Here is a 19,752-nt window from a genome sequence, read left to right on the forward strand (position 1 = left end):
ATGTGTGTTACATGTTCAAATGGTGCAGGTGTTGAACTTTGTGTGGTGCATAATTTGTGGTTTTTTAGGTTTTCATGTTAGACACCCAGTGCTCACCAAAGACCCCCAACAACAAGGAGGGATTTGAACATGCTCAGTCCTGTGTGCTTATCATTGAGCTGCCTCCTGACAAGAAACCCAATGGGCATACCCAGAAAAGGTGAGAAGCCATTCCAGAAGACGTTCCTATGGCTATGTTTTTAGCCATCTCGTGATGTGAAAGCAGAAGAGCAAATCTGTCTGTTCTCCAGTTTTGCTAAAAGTATGAAATATGTGTTAATAGAATGGAACTTAGGGAAGAACAGCGAACATTATCAGCACACAAGAGGGACCAATTTGTGAGGAAATATTGAGGGCCTGATTGTGGAACCCTCACACTTACTTATATGAGCAGTCCCATTCAAGTAAATAAGGTTACTTGTGTGAGTGCTTGCCTGTCTCAGGGATGCACAATCAGTTTTTTAATGAGCTAAATACATCTAACTTAACTGATAGATGGCTAAGTTGAAGGAACTGCAGAGTTTACAACTCTGAAAGGTGTGCATAAAGAATTATTATTTATGGTCATACAAGAGGCTTCTGCTTGAGAAAATAGGGAGGAAGTTATGAAAATGAAAGTTTAGGCAAAATAGCAGGACGATCTAGTGGAGCAATGTAAACTAACCCTAGGGTGGCAAAAGAATTGTCCAAAGTTACAAGGGTCATGCTCAATATACTGAGCTGAAGAATTTTTTCCCCCCGTTCGGTGTTTTTTGTTTTGTAAAGAAAACTCTTTTCAAGTATTAAGTCATCCCACCACACACCTTTTAGCATGTGATTGCCTGACACTTGGCATTCTGACCTTGTCACATAACATTTAGGTTGATGGTGTTCAGCAGTACCAAAGTAACATTAACCCCCATAGCACAAATGGGGGACAGAGTCAGAATTGTGAATCCAGGGCCTCCGCATTTATATTGTTGGAAATGTATTGCCAACAATTAAATATTTGTGGATAAAACATATGTGATAAAATGGCCTTCAAGCAGGCATTGTGGCAAGTCTCCCTTTGCTCCTCCTTATTCTGAGCTGTAGTCTTGTTCACAGTGAGAGGCAGATCTTGATGGTCCTTCCTTGGCTGAGCAGGAATAACTACCATGCAAGAAGCCTTATTTCCTTGCAGAAGTCTCCCACAGCTGCAACCCCTGGGCAACCTACACTCTAGGGCGCGGAGGGACTGCTTTCTCCTGCTTCCCCTTAAGGCACAGGATTCCAGAAAAGGGGTCATGGAGGGTTGGGATCGTGGCCTTATCCCTCTGCTTGTCTGGGGGGCGGAGAGGAATGACAACCTGCTCCATCCGAAAGAATGGGACAGATAATGCAACACCCCTTTACCTACTCAGTGTGCATAGAGAGAGGTTCCAGTGGAGACTGTAGCACTTCTTGGGTATACAGTGACATTTATGCAACTGCCCTGGGGAATTACAAGGGAACGGGTCTTTTGAAAGGATCGCTGTACTGAACACAAGTACTCTGAACCATTCAGCACCAGTAGGCCTGTGTAGTGTCTAAACAACAAATTCCTGGTTGGTTTTGTTTTCATTGATAAGTATGTTTCCACTATTTAGCATACTTTTCACCAGAATAAGACTCACCCCTTGACTGTGCCATTATTATTATTGTTTTCTACAATATATCTGTTGCCAGTCTTGCATGCTAAAAATTGTAACCATTCTGAAGCTTTGCTTTAACCTAGTGGGGTTTCTCTTTTCCCATTTGATTTTTGCTTCATTAATGCTGCGTTGTCCCACAGGAAGCTGGGGTAAGGGAGCATTTCTTGTCCTACAATATCATTTCATAATTTGCAATCGCAAACCAAAGATAAGAATGTTATGTTTAAACAGGATTGATGTCATGTGCTCTTGCTTATATGTCTGTGCCAGCACCTTATTTTGGTGTTTTACCTAGGAAACAACATCCTGGCCCAACAGTACTGCAAACACATATCCTATTGAACTATAAGGCCCAGATGTTTAAAGGTGTTTAGGCATTGTGGTGCTCAGCCTTGCAAAGCTTAATAGATCAAGGATCCTAAATCTAATTTTCAAAGGGAATGTAGAAACTTAGGAGCATGAATGCCATTGAATGTCACACCGGAATTGAATCACAACATCAGCTCTAGCTCTTCTACCAGGGTAACATGTATTTACACATCCAGCAGCATGCTGACCAAGTTCTACGATACTAGCACTCAGCTCCTACTGACTGGCATATCTTTACCAGAGCATCAGGCCCATCACAGCCTCTGCGACTGTATGCAAAGACTAAAGAGATTACCTAAACCAAGATGCTGGTGATTCGTAGCATTAAAAACAATGTCTTAATAATTATTCCAGCCTTTCTTCCCAGCCTGGTCGATGCTATAGGATTCTAAACATTACTCGCTGGTGAATTATCTGCAAAATTTGATCAAGTCAAGACATTTTAGCAATCCTGGGCTTCCAGTGGAGACCACTAATTCAGTGGTGTATCGCTGGATGTTCCTGATCTCATTGAGAGAAGCAGGGATATGTACACTCAACTCTGCATGTCTGGGAATAATACCCATTAGGCGTGGTACTGTAATTTCCAACCCATATTCCAAGTATATAGGTTGAGGACTTTGTTCTTAACACATTCAATCTGGATTCAGTTGGATAGTCTTACCAACAGCCATGTAATATGCTTTAGAATAAGAGCCTCTATGTAGTCTCCATCATATTCCTTATGCTTGTGTCCTACTGTTCTGGGATGCTTTTAGAAAGGTTGTTGGCCTTACTAGAGGGAAAAATGGAAAAACAGGAATTAGTCTTTCAGAAGCATGTCAGTTGGTGTCTAGATCTGTCATAGCAAAGCTGAGCTTTGATTAAGTTTATATAGAAGAGTGGCAGGTTTGCTCCCACTAGAGAGAGAGTCAAAGTGCAATAAAGAGAGAAGAAAGAACAAGGACTTAAGCGAAGCAAAATCAATAGGCGCTGACAAATTCTTCATGTTATAGTAGTCTACAGTGTTTGTAGTAAAATTAGTAAATTAGTTACAGTGATACTAACAAAGAAAATATTTAATCCCACAGTTGATGACAGATGTGCCAAAAAGACAACAGAAGTAGCAGAAGCATAGTGCAGTACAGTAGAACCTCAGAGTTACGAACACCGGAGTTACAAACTGACCGGTCAACTACACACCCCATTTGGAACCAGAAGTACACAATCAGGCAGTAGCAGAGACCAAAAAAGAGGCAAATATAGTACAGTACTGTGTTAAATGTAAACTATTAAAATATAAAGGGAAGGCAGCATTTTTCTTCTGCATAGTAAAGTTTCAAAGCTGTATTAAGTCAATGTTCAGTTGTAAATTTTGAAACCACCACCACCATAAGGCTTGTCCAGAGTTAGGAACAATCTCCATTCCCAAGGTGTTCGTAACTCTGAGGTTCTACTGTATTGAAATAATTAAAAGCTGAATGAGGGTAGTGTAGGGTCTGAATTTTACTCAGTGTCCTTTGCCAACATTTGTAGTAAATGGGACTACTGCTGTGAGTCTTGACTACTAAAGCAAATAAGGATTTGCAGGATTGGGCCTTTAGTTGTAGCTTTCCATAATATACTATATTCCTATAACTCACAGTGAAATAATTTGTGAATTATGAACTGTTAATTTATATTCTTTTTCCCTTTTATGGTGGTATCCAAAGTATCCCTTTCAGGACAATAGTGGTCAGTCTGTTGTCTCATCAAGTGCTGCTCCAGAATTTGTGTGATATCTTGTTGGAAGAGTTCGTGAAGGGCCCCTCTCAAATGGAAGAGAAGACAATACAAGTGCCAGAAACCAAACTGGCCGGTTTCCTCAGGTACATTTCCATGCAGAATTTGGCTGTCATCTTTGACTTACTGCTGGATTCCTATCGGACAGCCAGAGAGTTTGACACTAGGCCTGGGTTGAAGTGCTTGCTGAAAAAAGTGTCTGGCATTAGTGGAGCGGCCAACTTGTACCGCCAGTCAGCAATGAGCTTCAACATTTACTTCCATGCCTTGGTCTGTGCTATACTGACAAACCAGGAGAACATCACCGCAGAGCAGGTGAAGAAGATTTTATTTGAGGATGATGAAAGAAGCACAGACTCCTCCCAGCAATGCTCTTCAGAAGATGAAGACATTTTTGAAGAAACTGCCCAAGTCAGCCCCCCAAGGGGGAAAGAGAAGAGACAGTGGAGGGCTAGAATACCATCTTTGAGTGTTCAGCCAGTGAGCAATGCAGACTGGGCTTGGTTAATTAAAAGGCTTCACAAGCTATGCATGGAACTCTGTAACAACTATATCCAAATGCATCTGGATTTGGAGAATAATGTGGAGGAACCTCCAGTTTTCAAAGGCGACTCTTTTTTCATCTTACCATCCTTTCAATCTGAAACCTCCACCCCATCAACCGGAGGACAGTCTGGGAAAGAAACACCCTCAGAAGATGACAGAAGTCAAAGTAGGGACCACCTGACAGACAATCTGACTCCCAAGGGAGGGAATGGAGAAATGAGCCCTAAAATGGAGAAAAAGGACCAAGGCAGGAAAAAGGAATGGTGGGAGAGTGCTGGCAACAAAATCTACACCATAGCCACTGATAAAACCATCTCCAAACTCATGACGGAGTATAAGAAAAGGAAGCAGCAACAAAACTTGACCACTTTCACCAAAGATGTCAAAGTGGAAAAGAAGGGAGAGTTGCTGGGCTCCAGAGGGCAGGATCCACCACTCCCCCAACGACCACAACATCTAGTGGACCAGGGCCAAATGAGACATTCCTTCAGTGCCGGCCCAGAGATCCTGAGGCAAGAGAAGAGGCCACGCTCAGGATCTACAGTCAGCTCCCTGAATATATCTGTACGAGATGCAGAGGCACAAATACAGGTAGGACACATTCGTAGACTATGGTAGGGTAATGAGAAAAGGGGTAGAAAAGATTAAACCAAAGTGTCTAGCATCAGAGATCTACTGAACATCCCTGCAGGCTAGTACTGATATGATCCAACATCGTGATCAAATCAGAGAGAGTATTCTGTGGAAGAATAGTCAGACTTCAGGGAAATTGAAATCAGAGCTGCTGGGCAAAATTTTCTAAAGTGCCTAAATGACTTTGGAGCCTAGGTCCTATTTTCAAAAGTAATTTAGCTAATTAGGAGCCTTAGTTCCATTGACTCTGAGATGTAGGCTACTAATTGCTTAAGTCTGCTTTGAAAATGGGACTTTGGCTGCTAAGTCACTTAGGGTATGTCTAAACTGCATCTGGGAGGTGCAGTTCCCAGCCCAGTTAGAGACACTCATGCTAGCTCATCTTTAGCTAGAGTGCTAGAACTAGCAGCGTCTTCCTGGGCTAGGACTCCCAGCTGCACTAGACACAAACACTTAGGTGCTTTTGGAAATGTTTTCAATTGTCTCAAATGTCTTATGATGCTCTTGCAGTAGAGCTGCTTCTTTTGTCAATTCCAGAGCAGCTGTATTAACTTATCATATGCATCTTTGGGTGAGACACAGACACTACAGACACCAAACTTCGGACTTGTGCTCATTTTGTGATAGGATAGTATGTGAAGAAACAATACAATGGTAATGTGTTCACTGTTATGCCAAAAAACAAACACCCAACCAAAATAAACCCAAAACCCATGTATAATGGCACAAGGGATATAGGGTGGGTCTTCCTGTTGTACCATATGAATATGAAATATGCTAGCATCGTCCAGAATTTTTCCTGCTGTTATAGGCTCAAGATATTTTTATTTTCTACTGTGTAATGTGGCCCAAGAGACTGTTCTCTTGAATGGATTCTACTCATACACTGTAGGTGGAGATGCCACCTGGAATGTACCTTGCTGTGCCTCTTAAAAAAAAAGAAAAAAAAAAAAGGGCAGCAACTTGTGTCTCCCTCTAGCATGTGCACTGAGGGCCAGGGCCACAGAGCGACAGCTGATGCATTAACTAGTCACCCTCCTCCAATCTTCCTTACGGCTACATGAGCTTACTAGGGTCAGAAAAGGCTTACCCAAGTCATCTCTTCCTTCCCACCTCAGTGCAGCCATGAATTACATGAGTATCTAGGCCTTGCCATTTAGAACCAAATTCCAGACTCCATGACAATTGCCAATTTTCTTCACACAAACTGTCTGCCAAACTGGCTTTAGGTGCCCAGAGGCACAGTAATGAGGGCTTCCTCCCTCTCCATTACAGCCTGACCCTAACCAAATGAAAGCATGGTGTGTAGTGAGAGTCGGCAGTCTCACAGAGTGAAGGCCCCCTTCATCTTAATCCCTTATTAAAATCTCCTGTGAATGGTTCCTTAGCAATACACTGCAAAAGTGAAGATGCCTGTGCCCATCTTGTTTTGCGTTTAAAGGAACAAGAATCCCTCACTGAATCCTTTTTCTCTTGGGAAAGAGGAAGCCCCAGACTTTATTTAAATAATAATACACAACAACAAAGTGGATACTAATGGCATGCAAGATTTAGAAGAAACTGCTTTTAAGATATAAGGGATTGAGAGAGAGAGTCTAATTCTTGTGTCAGTGACATCACTCAGACACCACTGTAACTTCATTGACTTCTGGGTAGTTATTTCTGATACACTGGTGCCAGTTATAGCAAATTGAGGCCCATAGTGTGCTGTGGCTATTATGTGGCTGTTTTCTGATTCTGTACAGCAAATTTTTTTTTCTAATTTGTTTTAGGCATGGACTAACATGGTGCTGACAGTTCTCAACCAGATTCAGACCCTGCCAGACCAAACATTCACAGCCCTCCAGCCAGCTGTGTTCCCCTGCATCAGTCAGCTGACTTGTCATGTGACAGATATCCGTGTCCGTCAGGCTGTGAGAGAATGGCTGGGAAGAGTGGGAAGGATCTATGATATCATTGTGTAATGGAAACATGTTCCATTAGCAAGGTGAGATGGAATCAAAGGCTTTTACAGGTATATAAACATAATACAGTTACTAAAAGTAACTGATACAGAACTACACATATAATGCCTATTTGGGTGATAAATTCTGAACCAATTAGCTCTTCAACATGTCCTCTACTCACTTAAGATTGTGTGTCTGTTATTCTCAAAGGAAGCTCTGCAGTTCACATTAAGTAGCATAAAATGACACTAATGGCATGAATCTGAAAATTGCTGGTAAATCAGGCTGATACATAAAGGCTCAGTAAATTTCATTTGGATATTTGCATCCGTGAAAGTTAGATTGTGTATTAATGTGCTTCTGACGTAAGGCAAGGAGGAGAAATATTCAAAATCTCCATGCCTCCAGTTAGGATGAAAGCAACTATTCACCACATATGGATCTCACAGATGATACCGCTGATTCCCAAGATTTAGGACCAAAATGATCAGCCTGGCCTCCATTGTGTGAGCATGTCAGAGTGTGAGCCCCACTCATTGATGGTTCACTGGTTCAGGAAGTGGTGGATGCAGCCGTTACTTAGAGGTTTAAGTACAGGACTGGATTGTGCTTGAAAACCCAGCATGTAAACAACTGGATTACCTAACTCCCACATCTAGATAACTGAATAATTGTGAGGAAAAGCTGAGGGCATAACAAGTGAAGGCAGAGTGGAGTGATTGTTTGTTTGGGGTAATCTGTTTAGTTTTTCCGTATGAAACTAAAACACATCAAAATAAAGATTACATATAAAAAATACATAATTGACCTTGCTGCTTATTAATAAAGTACATTCTATGCAGAGGCTGCTTTCCACTGCACCAGAGGAACATCCCAGATGTAAACCAGCACAGGAGGGTCACCCTGCTATAGGAGAGGTCAGTGTAGTATAGTGTTGGTGTAGTGGCTCTTTTTGCTGCTAACAGATGGCGTTTAGCTTGAAGAAAGGTGGCAGTGCCAGGCTCCTCTTCATCTCACTATCAGCCATATATACAGAAAAACCCTCCTCACTAATCCACATTGCAGATATTGTTACATTAGTTCCACATGCAGAACTACCACTGAGGTCAGTGGGTGTTCTTCTGTGAAGCTAGTGACGAGTATGCACTAGAGAGCTAAACTGCAGCCTGGACAAGAGAATTGGTGCAACACCTAGCATTTAACAAAACATAATGGAAATAATATACTATGCATCGAAAGTCCTATGTTCACATGAGAAGATATTCTTGTGTGTACAGGATGTCTGCTGCAGCCCTGAGGATCCCCACCATTGGCAGCTATATTCACTACACTCCCAGTCATTGTTTATCTGAGTCAAATTGGCCAAGATCTGGCAGTGCTACTCTTCAATTGTCCAGAGGCAGCCTGTCATAGACTCATAGACTATTAGGGTTGGAAGGAGGTCATCTAGTCCAACCCCCTGCTCAAAGCAGGACCAACCCCAACTAAATCATCCCAGCCAGGGCTTTGTCAAGCCGTACCTTAAAAACCTCTAAGGATGGAGATTCCACCACCTCCCTAGGTAATCCGTTCCAGTGCTTCACAACCCTCAGTCATGAACTGAGTTCCCTGCTCTCTGGTGCTCCCAGCTCATGCAAAGTTGACCAGCACAGTCTGTGCGTGTATTGGTGTAAAACCAAAAACAAACACTATTCATTTCAAAAGATGAACCTTGGCCAACAAGAAGATCCTGATTCTGCAAGGAACTCCATGTGAGTGGAACACCTTTAAATATCTGGGATAGCATGTGGCTGTAGTGTTCCTCTGATGCTGATCTCCTTACAGGACTGGGGCCAAACTTTCTGATAGAATCTCAGTACTTTTAAGTCTTTTTTCCAGAGTATCCCAAACAGCCAGAATATTTCCACTCAAAAATTAGTGGCCCATGACTAAGCACAGTAGGGGTAATGGAGGATCACCTCTGTGTGTGGAAGATGGAGGATGATAGATGGAGGATGTCTGCCTTATGCTTCCTTAATAAGTAGCCCTTGGGTTGATCATACTTTTGTTTGTTCCTCTATTGTGCTTCTCCTAGAGATTTTAACAATTTTACATATAGACTTAAATGTACATATTACACCTTAAGCCTCACTAGGTACATCTCCACAGCGCATGGCAGCGAGTCTCTGAGGCTGGATTGACAGAGACAGGCTCATGCTACAGTGTTAAAAACAGCCATGTAGATGTTATGGCTCAGGCTCTAAATTCCACTCACCTCCCTAGGCTTCAGAGCCCAGCTATTTTAGTGCTGTAGCATGAGCCGCTCAGTGTGTAGATGCAGCGTCTGTTGCCACAAACCTTGCACCCATTCATAGCAGACCTGAAATTGGCCCATACATTGTATTGCTTAAATGTGCCTTTTAGACAGCTATTGAAAATGCACATCTGCCTAAATCCAGTCAACTTTTTTGGTGATTATCTGACGCAGGCACACGCCTTTACTCACCATGCTACAATGGAGCTGATAGGAGCTGTGGCATCAACTCTCCCATTCCAACTGGAGCATGTGTTTTTTCTAACACTGACAGCCTAGTAGGCAATCAAGGCCAAAAACATATGATTGATTGTTATATGAAGTTAACAAAAGAAAAGAACTTAAAATCAGCCTCACGAGCCACACAAGCCTTGCACCATATTCTGTACAGCCACCTTCTAATGATTCAGTGGCAGGAGAGCCTGCACAGTTCCCCCTGCCCTGTTCCAAGCTGGCTGCAATACATGGGCACAGTGGCTGTGTCCATGTGGAGGAAATCTTGGGGCAATATTCCTTCCTCTGAACTGGTCCCTATGCACTGCTCAGGCAGCATGAAGGAGGTAGAATGGGGCAGTGGCTTGCGAGCTGCACACTTCCTGAGGGGGGAGCTCTAACCTTGCATGAAACTGGAACAGTTGACTTCTGCTCCAGCTACCCTCCCCACTTTTGGGATATTTTGGTGGAAGGGATGGAGCACAGTTCTCTTCTGGTATGTAGTCCCGAGCATCCTTCTGATTCACACTGGCGTGGATGGGCAAACAGAGGGAGCTGTAACTGGCTTCCTCACTCTCGCCAGCACCATGACTACAGATGGGCAGGAAATAATTTACCCACCTCATAAGAATGTGAGGCTTAAAAAAAAAAAAAAAAAAAAAAAAAAAAAATCATCATCCCAATTTGGGATGAACATCAAAATCTCAAAACTTTTCACAAACCAAAAGAAATGTGGGATCAGGTCAGTTGGCCTATTTTGCTTTGACTTCAGCTTGGTTTGTTTTATTTTTTGCTGTAAATCAACTTGAATTTTAAAACAAAATCGTTTTGACCTGAACAGTGGGGTGGGGACAACACACATACAGCCCTGACATTTTGACAGTCAAAACTCTTTTTCCCCCAAACTTTTCAAAATGGGAAATTTAAACCTGGCCTTTTCCCACAAATGCTATTGGCCTCAATGAATTGGCATTTTTGTATAACAAATGTTTAATTGAAAAATTCCTAACCAGTTCTGACCACTACGCTCCTGCACAGAGTTCTGCTCTGAGCAAGAGAGAGAAAAAGTTGTCCTTCATTTTGGCTTGCTTGGCTTTTGTTGTCTGAAGCCAAAACTCCTGCATCTAATTGGCTACATCGCTGATGACTATTTTAAGCTTTTTTTTTTTTTTTAAATGCAACAATATAAAGTGCCCACTATCACTACTGGTGCCTCTATTCACCAGCTCCCCTTGGAAGGCTTTAAGAGGACGTTAACAAAGGTATGTACAATATTGCTGGCATTTAAAAAAAAAATAGGGAATTTCTTTTTTAAGTGTAAAGGGGTAGGTCCAGCCCACAATGACAGGTCTTTAAAACAGCATCAGTCTAACAGATTTGCTTTGCAGTTGTGGTTGTTTTGGAGTTTTGCTGTTTATATAAAACATTAAAATGTCACCAACCATGAATTGTTTAATGTGTAAAACGTTTGATGAGGCGCAGTGAACTCAAGCGGGCTAACTCTGTTATGCTAAGGCCCACTTAGCACACACAGTAAGAGAGGGCTTGTCCACCCTATGAGTTAGTGCATGGAAAGCCAGGGTGTGAATCTACAACACAGCAGCTTGCTACACTGCCCGTGTTTTTCCTATCTGCTTGCAAGCCTCAGCCCTCTCTGCTTACACTAAATTGTGTGATTAAAGAGAGAGACGAGATGGATGAGGTCATAGCTTTTATTAAGATAATAATAAAAGCTACTACCTCACCCATCTGGTGTGTCTAATATCCTGGGCCCACATCACATACAACAATGTGATTAAATAGTATGTCCTGAGCTCTGGGCCTTTTGTTCCAAAATTAAAGCGAAGGGACACCAAATTTAAAATAATCAGCTCAAGCATATGTTTAATCTAGTATTGGTATAAATAAACACCTACTATTATAACTGAAAGATTAGAGAAAAAAATTTATATTGCTTGAGACTGTGCTTTTGACAGCATTGTATGTATAGCAGTTTCACTGTTTTGCCCATTGTTGGTGCGGTTCATCCACAAAGTAACAGGGGAGCCAGGGGGGACACATTTAAAAAATAGTAAAAAAGTGACTGTAAAACTTCAGTAATTGGCTGATGGAATCTGAGGCAGTTGTAGTACCTGAAACTATTTGAAATCTAGTCTGTTTTATTAAAAAGGAGTTAAAGTTGGTGAAAACTTAGAGAAACTCTTGTGGAAAATGCAAGGTTTTTGTTTTAGGAAAAGAAATGTGTACTGATCAGGGAGTAATTGTAAAATCGATGTTCCCCACTGGGGAGTGTTGGGAGCACATCAGTTTGTGGAGCAGACCGTTGGATTTTCACCTAAGAAATACAGTATCTTCTTTCACACACAAGAAGTCCTACCAGAAATCATAAAGTTTATATTTCAAGCCCTGCTACTATAACAGGGTGAGGTGGTGGGAGTATATTACCAGTTCCAATATTAACTGGAGAATTCATAAGAGCCTTGAAAATCAGCCTGGTTTACAATGCCTTACAGATTAGACAATTCTTCCCAGCTCTGGGTAACACTGGATTCTCAACCTGACTGACTTCTGTGTTTCTTATTTCCATTTTTTGTGTCACCCATTTGTGTGTTTGTTTTTAATTGGAAAGAAGACAATGAATGTACAAGTTCTGCCAGCTTCTGCACCCTTGTAAATATTCTGCAGTGAATTATAAAAATGTTTTCTCCATCATTTTGACAGTGAAAAACTGCTCCTGCGCTCTGATGAGATGCCATGAATTGGTTTTGTTCTTTGGTCCTGTTTTAAAGGTGATTTTAAATATGCAGTGTTTTTTAGAAGGCTGTCTTGACAAGGTGGCCCTTTTAAGGGAATATTTTTCAAGTGTTGCATGACCGACCTGGCTATTGTTTGTTAATGAGACTATTTGTGGAACTCCCTTTGGTCACTCTTAAAATGTGCCCCTTTGTTTACTTAAAACAACTAATCATAAACAGATCATAGCCCCTCAGATTTTCTGCCTCTTCAACAAAACAAATTTGAGATTCTAAATGCAGCTTTTTCCTTCAGATTTTTCTTTCTGTTTGATGTGCAAGTCACATCTGAGGACCAATAAATCAAAACCATATGCAGCAAAGAGACTGCCAGATAACCTGGTTATGACATGACATAGAAATTTACAATAGAAGTGAAATCAGTTTTGACTTTGTGACATGCTGTTCTTAAAACTAAAAAGACTTATCCTATGCCACCTCGCATTCATATAAGAAGGCAAAATGATAGCGTCGGATTGTGTATACTGTCTGTGTGCAGCCCCCGTCCTCACTCCTGGCACACCCATTAACAGAGCTGATTTGTAGGGAGAAGATTGGGTACAATATATTTCAGCTACTCTGCACAGTGTATAAATGGCAACAAAAGTCTGTTGAGTCCCCAATCACGCTTTGGGGCCTTTGGGGCTACTGAAATACATGTTACAGTCTAGAAAAGAGACCATACTCTAACTTGGGTTAATATACTCTAATTTCAAGGATGTTAAATGTCCTGATTGTCCCAAGACATGGATGCAGTATCCTCCATGAGACAGGCATATTCCCATTGCTGTGAATGGGGTGATAAAGCCACCTTCCACAATGGAGATGCCACTATGTGTGTGAGTACTGACTTACGTATATCAACTTTAGCAAAAACTGTTAGGGCAAGATTTACATAGCCCTAGCTGAAGCTTTTCATTGCAAAACCCCAAGCCACATGTAATGGATCTGGTTTTGTCATGACACTTTTGAGTGAAGCCGGGTTAGTTTGTGATTTTACAACGTCAAGCAATGTTTGCAATTTCACATACACATGACTTGAAACCTGATGAAACTCTTTTTGACTAAGTTTCGATTGCAGCTTCTTGATCTATTCACATCTAGAATTTGCAGCAGAACTCATGGGCTGTGCGCATGGCTCCAAACTGAAGAAAAACAGCCCTGCCTACGCTGAATAACTGTACTACTGCCAGCTGCAATGGTGCAGTGCATCCACAAGAGTTATCTTGTTTGGAGGCAGCATGCCCGCACTGTGCTTGTCGCGGTACCACTGCATTGTGAGTTCTCTTCTTATAAAGCTAGGCACAGCTCCTGGAAGGTCCACAGGATAGGCACCCTAGTGAGATGTGGCCTTTGTGTACACCTCCTTAAGCATACAGGAGAGAAATCTGGTACTGTGCCCTCCTCGAGATTTGTATCTCCTTAAGGCACTTACAACATAGTCCCGCACTACTAAAGTCTGAAAGGAGCAGGGTCAGACCCTTACTCTGCTTACCTTTTCAGGAGATTGCAAAGCTTTTTAAAGACCTCTGGCTGTACACAGGCCCTCTTTCCAGTACATCTCCTGAGGTAGACATGAACCCCTGCAAACAAAATCCATCAGGTTTAGGACAGCTCTAGTATTATGTTTAGTGGCCTGATCATACAAGCCAACGTCATAACTATCCTGCCCAGGTGTTGTGTGTGAAACAAAAGAAAGTTAACATTCCCATGCCCTTTAAGAATTACAAATATGTAAAATGTGTGCTAATGATTTGGTCAGGAGCTATCATTCAGTTTGGAATTTTTCTATAAGATAATTTCATTTCTCCCATTGCCCATCTTCCTGAGTACATGAGAATATGAGCCTAACCTTAAGTGACCCATTTGAACCTTCTATTGCTTAAAATAATGTATGTGAGGGTAGACGTGGGGCTAACTAATCACATGCCATAGTTAGCACAGGTAGATGTAGTCTTTCCTCCACTCCCATCCCACCTTTCAGACACTTGTGGGATTTTAAAAGGAATTTGTAATTGAGCTCAATTTTTTACTAATAAATGCAAAAGAGGCCAAAATACCATCGCACAGAACACAGTTTGATTTCATGTAATATAAACAGGATCTCGCCATGCTGCAAAAGGGTCTATTTTTTCCACATCTCCTGCATTCCTGAAAGCTCACGAGAGGCTACAGCCTAAGATTACTTTAGCAACCATTGCTGGCAATCTACTGGATAGGCGCATTGAACAGAGCAGCATCTCCTCCTCCTGCTCCCAGCAGTTCAGTTTAATTAATGCCACATAATCCACCAGGCCCATTCCTCAACACAGTGTCAATGTACCAGACAAACAAGTAGGAGCTTTGGCCAGAAGTAGTTTCCCTTTGGCCATAAAAGCTCTGCTTCTCTGTCAGCCTTTTTAAGTATTTATTTATATTCAGAGGCTCAGTCTAAAAGTTTTAGGGGAAAACCTATATCTTTTTGGAAATTAATGGCATTGCACTGGCATAAAACTAGAGTAATGAAATAGTGAATCAGGGCCCAGGATCATACTGCTAAACTGCCCTTCATGTTAGACCCAAATTTACTATTTCGTGTTCTCTCACTCTTGTTGCTGTGAAGAACTTATCAGCAGAAACACTGAATCAGTTTTAGAGATCGGGATAAAATTTTCTTTTTTTTAAAGCAAAAATAGCATCATCATACAAAAGTTCTTTCACTCTGACTTCCGATTCCCACATTTTCTTTTTGTCCCAAATTTGGACAAGGCTACAGTGAGAGACAAACTACCATGATTCGACAAGAAGTGACTGACATGAATGACACCTGTACTGGTGGGATGGTGCAGGCAATTAGCTTTGAGCAGTGAACAAACCCAAACACCACAATCAAAATGGCTACGAACTGTGTAGCGCCTAGATGTGCAGCGAATACACCATTCGCCACTGATCGAAAAGATGAGAAGGATAGCAAAGGCTGCTGCAGCAGTTCTCAGTTGCTGCAAGACCATGAACTGTACAATGAGACATACAGTGGGGGTTTGCCGCAATAGATCGCTTCATGGGCCGTGGAGCATGTGGCAAAAGCATTCAATAACTTCTTTCAGTCCCCCCATTGTATGTTTGCTACATATGATGCTCTAACAAACTAAAGCACCCCAAACACTTTCCTTCCTACAGTGAATGAAAATAAAGCCAAAAGGGAGTAGACACTCCAAGTGCCCTCTTAAAATTATGCCAAAGAACTAATTTTTTCCTGTTTGAAAGTGAACATGAGATTTAACTACAGTATTCCCTCAGTGATGACTGCCCTAACAACTGTCTTACTACAAAACACAATCCCAGCACTTTCATGGTCATATGTTCATGATAATTTTCCAGAGACTTTAAATGGCCTTGTCAAGGGAGTCGATACATTTGGTTTACATTCTATACAGTTCACACATAGTTATCCAGATCCTCAAAGGTAATTAGACATTGACGTTAAACATTAGGGGCCCAGATCCTTGAAGATATTTAGGTGCCTATCTAGCTATGATTCCCAGATGTTTTTTTCTCTTATCTTTCTTTGTGCCCTTATTTAGGCAAGAAACACTGCCTCAGACCTGCTTTGTTCTTTTGTGCTGCTAGGTTTGTTTGGTTATGATGTGTCCATTGCCCAACAGGTCACTGTAAGCTGGCTTGCAAAATGTATTTTGTGTATATTTTATTCAAACTGAATTCAGAAAGGAAAATATTTTAAAACAAATGATAAACTGTATTTATGTTGCTTGTGTTGTAGAATAAAGAAGCAAATGCAAAAAAGTAGACTCTAAATTTTGTTTTTGATACGGCAGTAGCATATAATTCAATCAACTGAAGGAGCAGAGTGGGGGAGCCATGGAATACTTATTTATTGATATAGACTGCAATTTTTACAGCTGACCTAAGGGGGGGAGAGGGGTTAGCCACCCAAATCCCATTGAAATGAATAGGAGTTGTGAATGAGACGCTTTTACCGTAAGTTCCATCTTGAAAAGGGATTTAAGGTCTTGTTTTTCAAAAGCATTTATGTGCCTAACAATGCAAACCAGCACTATTGGCATATTCAGAAGTGGCATAGGTGCGCCTAACTCTCATCTAAATCAATAAGATCCCTTTGGCTTTGATTTCAATGAGTTAGGTATCTAACCGGTAAAGATGCCTTTGAAGATCTTGCAAGACACCTATCTTTATGTTTAGGTGCCTAAATGTCTTTGAAAATACTTGTTCCCTTCAAAAATGGGACTTTAGGCATTTTTTAACCCTAAATCTCTTAGTTATGAAAACCCCAACCATAGTTTAGCAAATATTTCAAATCTAATTTGTATTTAATTGGTTCCACTCAGCAACCAAAAATATATGCTTAATAACAATTCTTGATAGTTATTTGAATTTAGCTCTATGACGACAGCAACTTGAGAACACTGGTTGCTAAATTATCAGATAATTTATTGTGGTATCACTATGGTAAGAGAATCTCAAAATACAATAATCTGTCTTGGATGCAAAATTTAATAATCATTGAGCATGCTGGCTGGTTTTAATCAGAGGAGGAAGAGCTATCAGATGTGTTCCACCAAATCAACAGTGGACCTTGGGGTCCAAAAAAGTGGGGTTTGGGGGGGCTGCTATCCTCACCTTATGGAGGTGTATATATGGCAGATGGAGAGAAACTGGATTTTGGGTTGCCATACAGGTTATAAGGTTAGAGGCCACAACAGTGGTTCTCAACCTATTTATCATTGTGGGCCGCACATGCAGCTCTCTAGGTGGGCTGCATCCACACTACACACATGCACATACTACCTGTATGGCCCTGAGGCTATCATATGGGTCACAGCTGTGTGCTGATTGGCCCGGAGGTGGCTAATTGAGAACCACAGAGCCGCAAGGTTACAGGATCCGCAAAAGAGAGCACAAATGGCCACCTGTCTCCTTGAGCCACTCCTGCCCATTATAAGAAAAACACAAGGACAGCTGGAGCTGCTCAAATATGGGAACAATTTTTCACAGCGTTTTCTGCCAGACTTGCTCTTCTTTTTTTAGGATTTGGAGGTTGCGGGGAAAGAATGTCAACCAGTCCTAGTGTTAGTCAAAAAACTGAAAAACATTTCATGGAAATCATCAACATCCCTCTCCTGTCCCCATTTAAAAAAAAAATTGCTTAAATTCAAAACATTTTAACAGCTCCAAATACAATGAATTGTTGCACTGGTGGCATGAGAGTGAGGCTTCTGTTTTTGGGTGCAGTACAAATAAGCAGTTAGTTACATTAACCCTTAGACCTGGACCCCACCATCCTTATTCACTTCAAACTCCTATTGCACTCAACAAGGACTTAAAGCAGTGCAGGATCAGTCCCTTGATGTGTACAATAGACTTACTTCCACTGGGCTGTTGTGCAAAGTGTATTAAAGCAGATTACAAAGGAATAAAATGTGGACATATGTTTTGATGATCTGATGGCACTTTTGGCAAAAACTAGGGAGTGTTAAAACCCAACATCGGGGTCCAATTCTATTCTGAGTAATTACATTTTGCTGCATAAAACTCTCGTATAGCTCCAACTAGATTATCTTCATTTCCTCCGAAACAGTGTTGCTGGAGCATAATGTCTAGTGCAGTAGCTCCTTGTTAGTGGTGACTCCCTGTATTTAGAAGGCCTGGCTTCTCACTTACACTGATTTTGCACCATTGAGGTCACGGGCCTGACGCTTGGTTTAGACCAGTGTGAGGGGCAGGATCGGGCCCACCGTCTGTAAAGTGCATTGCACACAAAATAGAAAGTATCAGGTTTCTTTCAGTTGCACAGAGGACATTTGTTCTTCTTCCATGTCTCATCTTAAATTCTGAACATTAGTCAGGAAAGCAACTGTGATAAATATTTAATAGTTTGGGCGGGGTTTTTTAATCTCTAGTGCTTAGTGTCCTTCTGCAGAGTCAGTGAGCTCATAAACCAGACAGAAGAAAAACAGAAACTTAATGCAGTGCTTTGGGTTTCATTAATTGAGCAGTGAACAAAACTTCCTATTATCTCAAGCATATGAGACTACTTTACCTAATCTTTTCATCAACTATACATTCTCTTATTTATAGCTACCTGATTGTCACGTTACTAAGCCACTAGGATGCTGTACCATACACCATCTATTTTAGCCAATTTGCAGTTTTGTCATCAGTTATTTTTCCTGATAAATTCTATAGTTTTAGGATTCATGTTAGTTCTAGGAGATGTAATTGTGGGTGTCAGACACATGAAGGCTCTCTCCCAGCATTGAAAGTAAGCCTCTCTCAATCATGGAGCATTCCCCCTCAGCCCAATTGTGTCCTGATTTGTGGGCAGAGGAAAAATGAATCCCTCTTTTTACAACCCATTTGCACTGAGAATAGTTCAAAGCTCAAAATGCAGGGATTAAAAACCTTCTTTTAACAGCAATTCCCATTTTCTTCCATCCTTCTTCCAACCATTTTTGCTGATTCACTCTCTCAAAATACTCCTCAGTCTGGTTTCAAAATAGAACAAAACTCAATTTGGGTAATATTTACAACACAAAGTGAAGCAGGCCCAAGACTGAAGGAGAAGAGGCTGTGTCACCCTTTTGTGGGCCTACATCCATGAACTGGAGGCAACGTAGTTCCACTTGGTCAGGTAAATCAGTTTATTGTAATATTTTGAAGTTTCATAATGCTGTGCCTTCTGATTTATCCCAAACCACCCTTGACAATCTAATCTATAACATATTCCATAGGGAAAATAACTACATTGATGGTAAATTAAGGCACTTCTCCCAATTGCAAAGCTCCTCAGGCTCCCCATAGCAGAGCTTCCTCAAGCATGCCCCAGGAGGCTGCAAAAGGGCTCCTCCCTTTTACACACAATACGGTCACTAGCAGAGAGAAACCCTCTTTAGGCCTTCCTCATGTTCCGAAAAGCTTTGGAGATCAACCGGAGCAAGGTCTCATTTGCATCCATGCAAAGTCCACAGTAGGACCTTCTATTCTATATCCCTTTGAATGTCAGCTTCCAGAGGGACTGAAGGAGTTTAGTGCTCCCCATAAGGAATCCTTTTAACAAACTCAGCATGCATCCGCATAGATCCCTAGCAAGCCCTTCCCCAGTGTAACTAGTGATTCTCCTAGAATATGCAGAAGTGAGCCCTTCCCCTGTGCATCATAGCCATTAGCTCACTGAGTACAGGGATTGGAGGAAGCGGCCTTGCTTCAACCTTTCTGCACTTATTTCAGTCCACAGAGCCCTTCCTCAGATTTTAACAAGGTCTGTAGGATCACTTCTCACAGCTCCAAGGGTCCAGGATTCACAGCAGATATATGAATGGACTTTTCACTCTGTGAGCAAGTTAGTCACCCCATGCATGACTCATGAATACTTCCTTAGCTACGTACTTGATACAGTCCACAGGTGGCCAGGTCCCGGTTTTCAACCAAAAAGTCCAGTCAGTCAAAAAGGGGACCAGACAGCATCCAGTCAGATCTACTGACTGGACACC

The 19,752-nt window shown here is 41.6% G+C and overlaps 1 protein-coding gene across 1 annotated transcript in view; it reads left to right on the top strand.

Moving 5' to 3' along the window:
* ARFGEF3 (ARFGEF family member 3) overlaps positions 1 to 8,900 on the top strand; it is a 126,807-nt gene extending 117,907 nt beyond the window's left edge. The window contains exons 32-34 of the mRNA XM_067542303.1: positions 69 to 199; positions 3,752 to 4,958; positions 6,773 to 8,900. Coding sequence (XP_067398404.1) covers positions 69 to 199; positions 3,752 to 4,958; positions 6,773 to 6,964 — 1,530 coding nt within the window. The 3' untranslated portion in view covers positions 6,965 to 8,900. The remainder of the gene's footprint in view (positions 1 to 68; positions 200 to 3,751; positions 4,959 to 6,772) is intronic.
* The last annotated feature ends 10,852 nt before the right edge of the window (positions 8,901 to 19,752 follow it).

The sequence above is a fragment of the Emydura macquarii genome, unplaced genomic scaffold (genome assembly GCF_026122565.2).
Source record: "Emydura macquarii macquarii isolate MOO-44397 ecotype Brisbane River unplaced genomic scaffold, CSIRO-AGI_Emac_v2 contig_705, whole genome shotgun sequence".
NCBI classification, from domain to species: domain Eukaryota; kingdom Metazoa; phylum Chordata; order Testudines; family Chelidae; genus Emydura; species Emydura macquarii.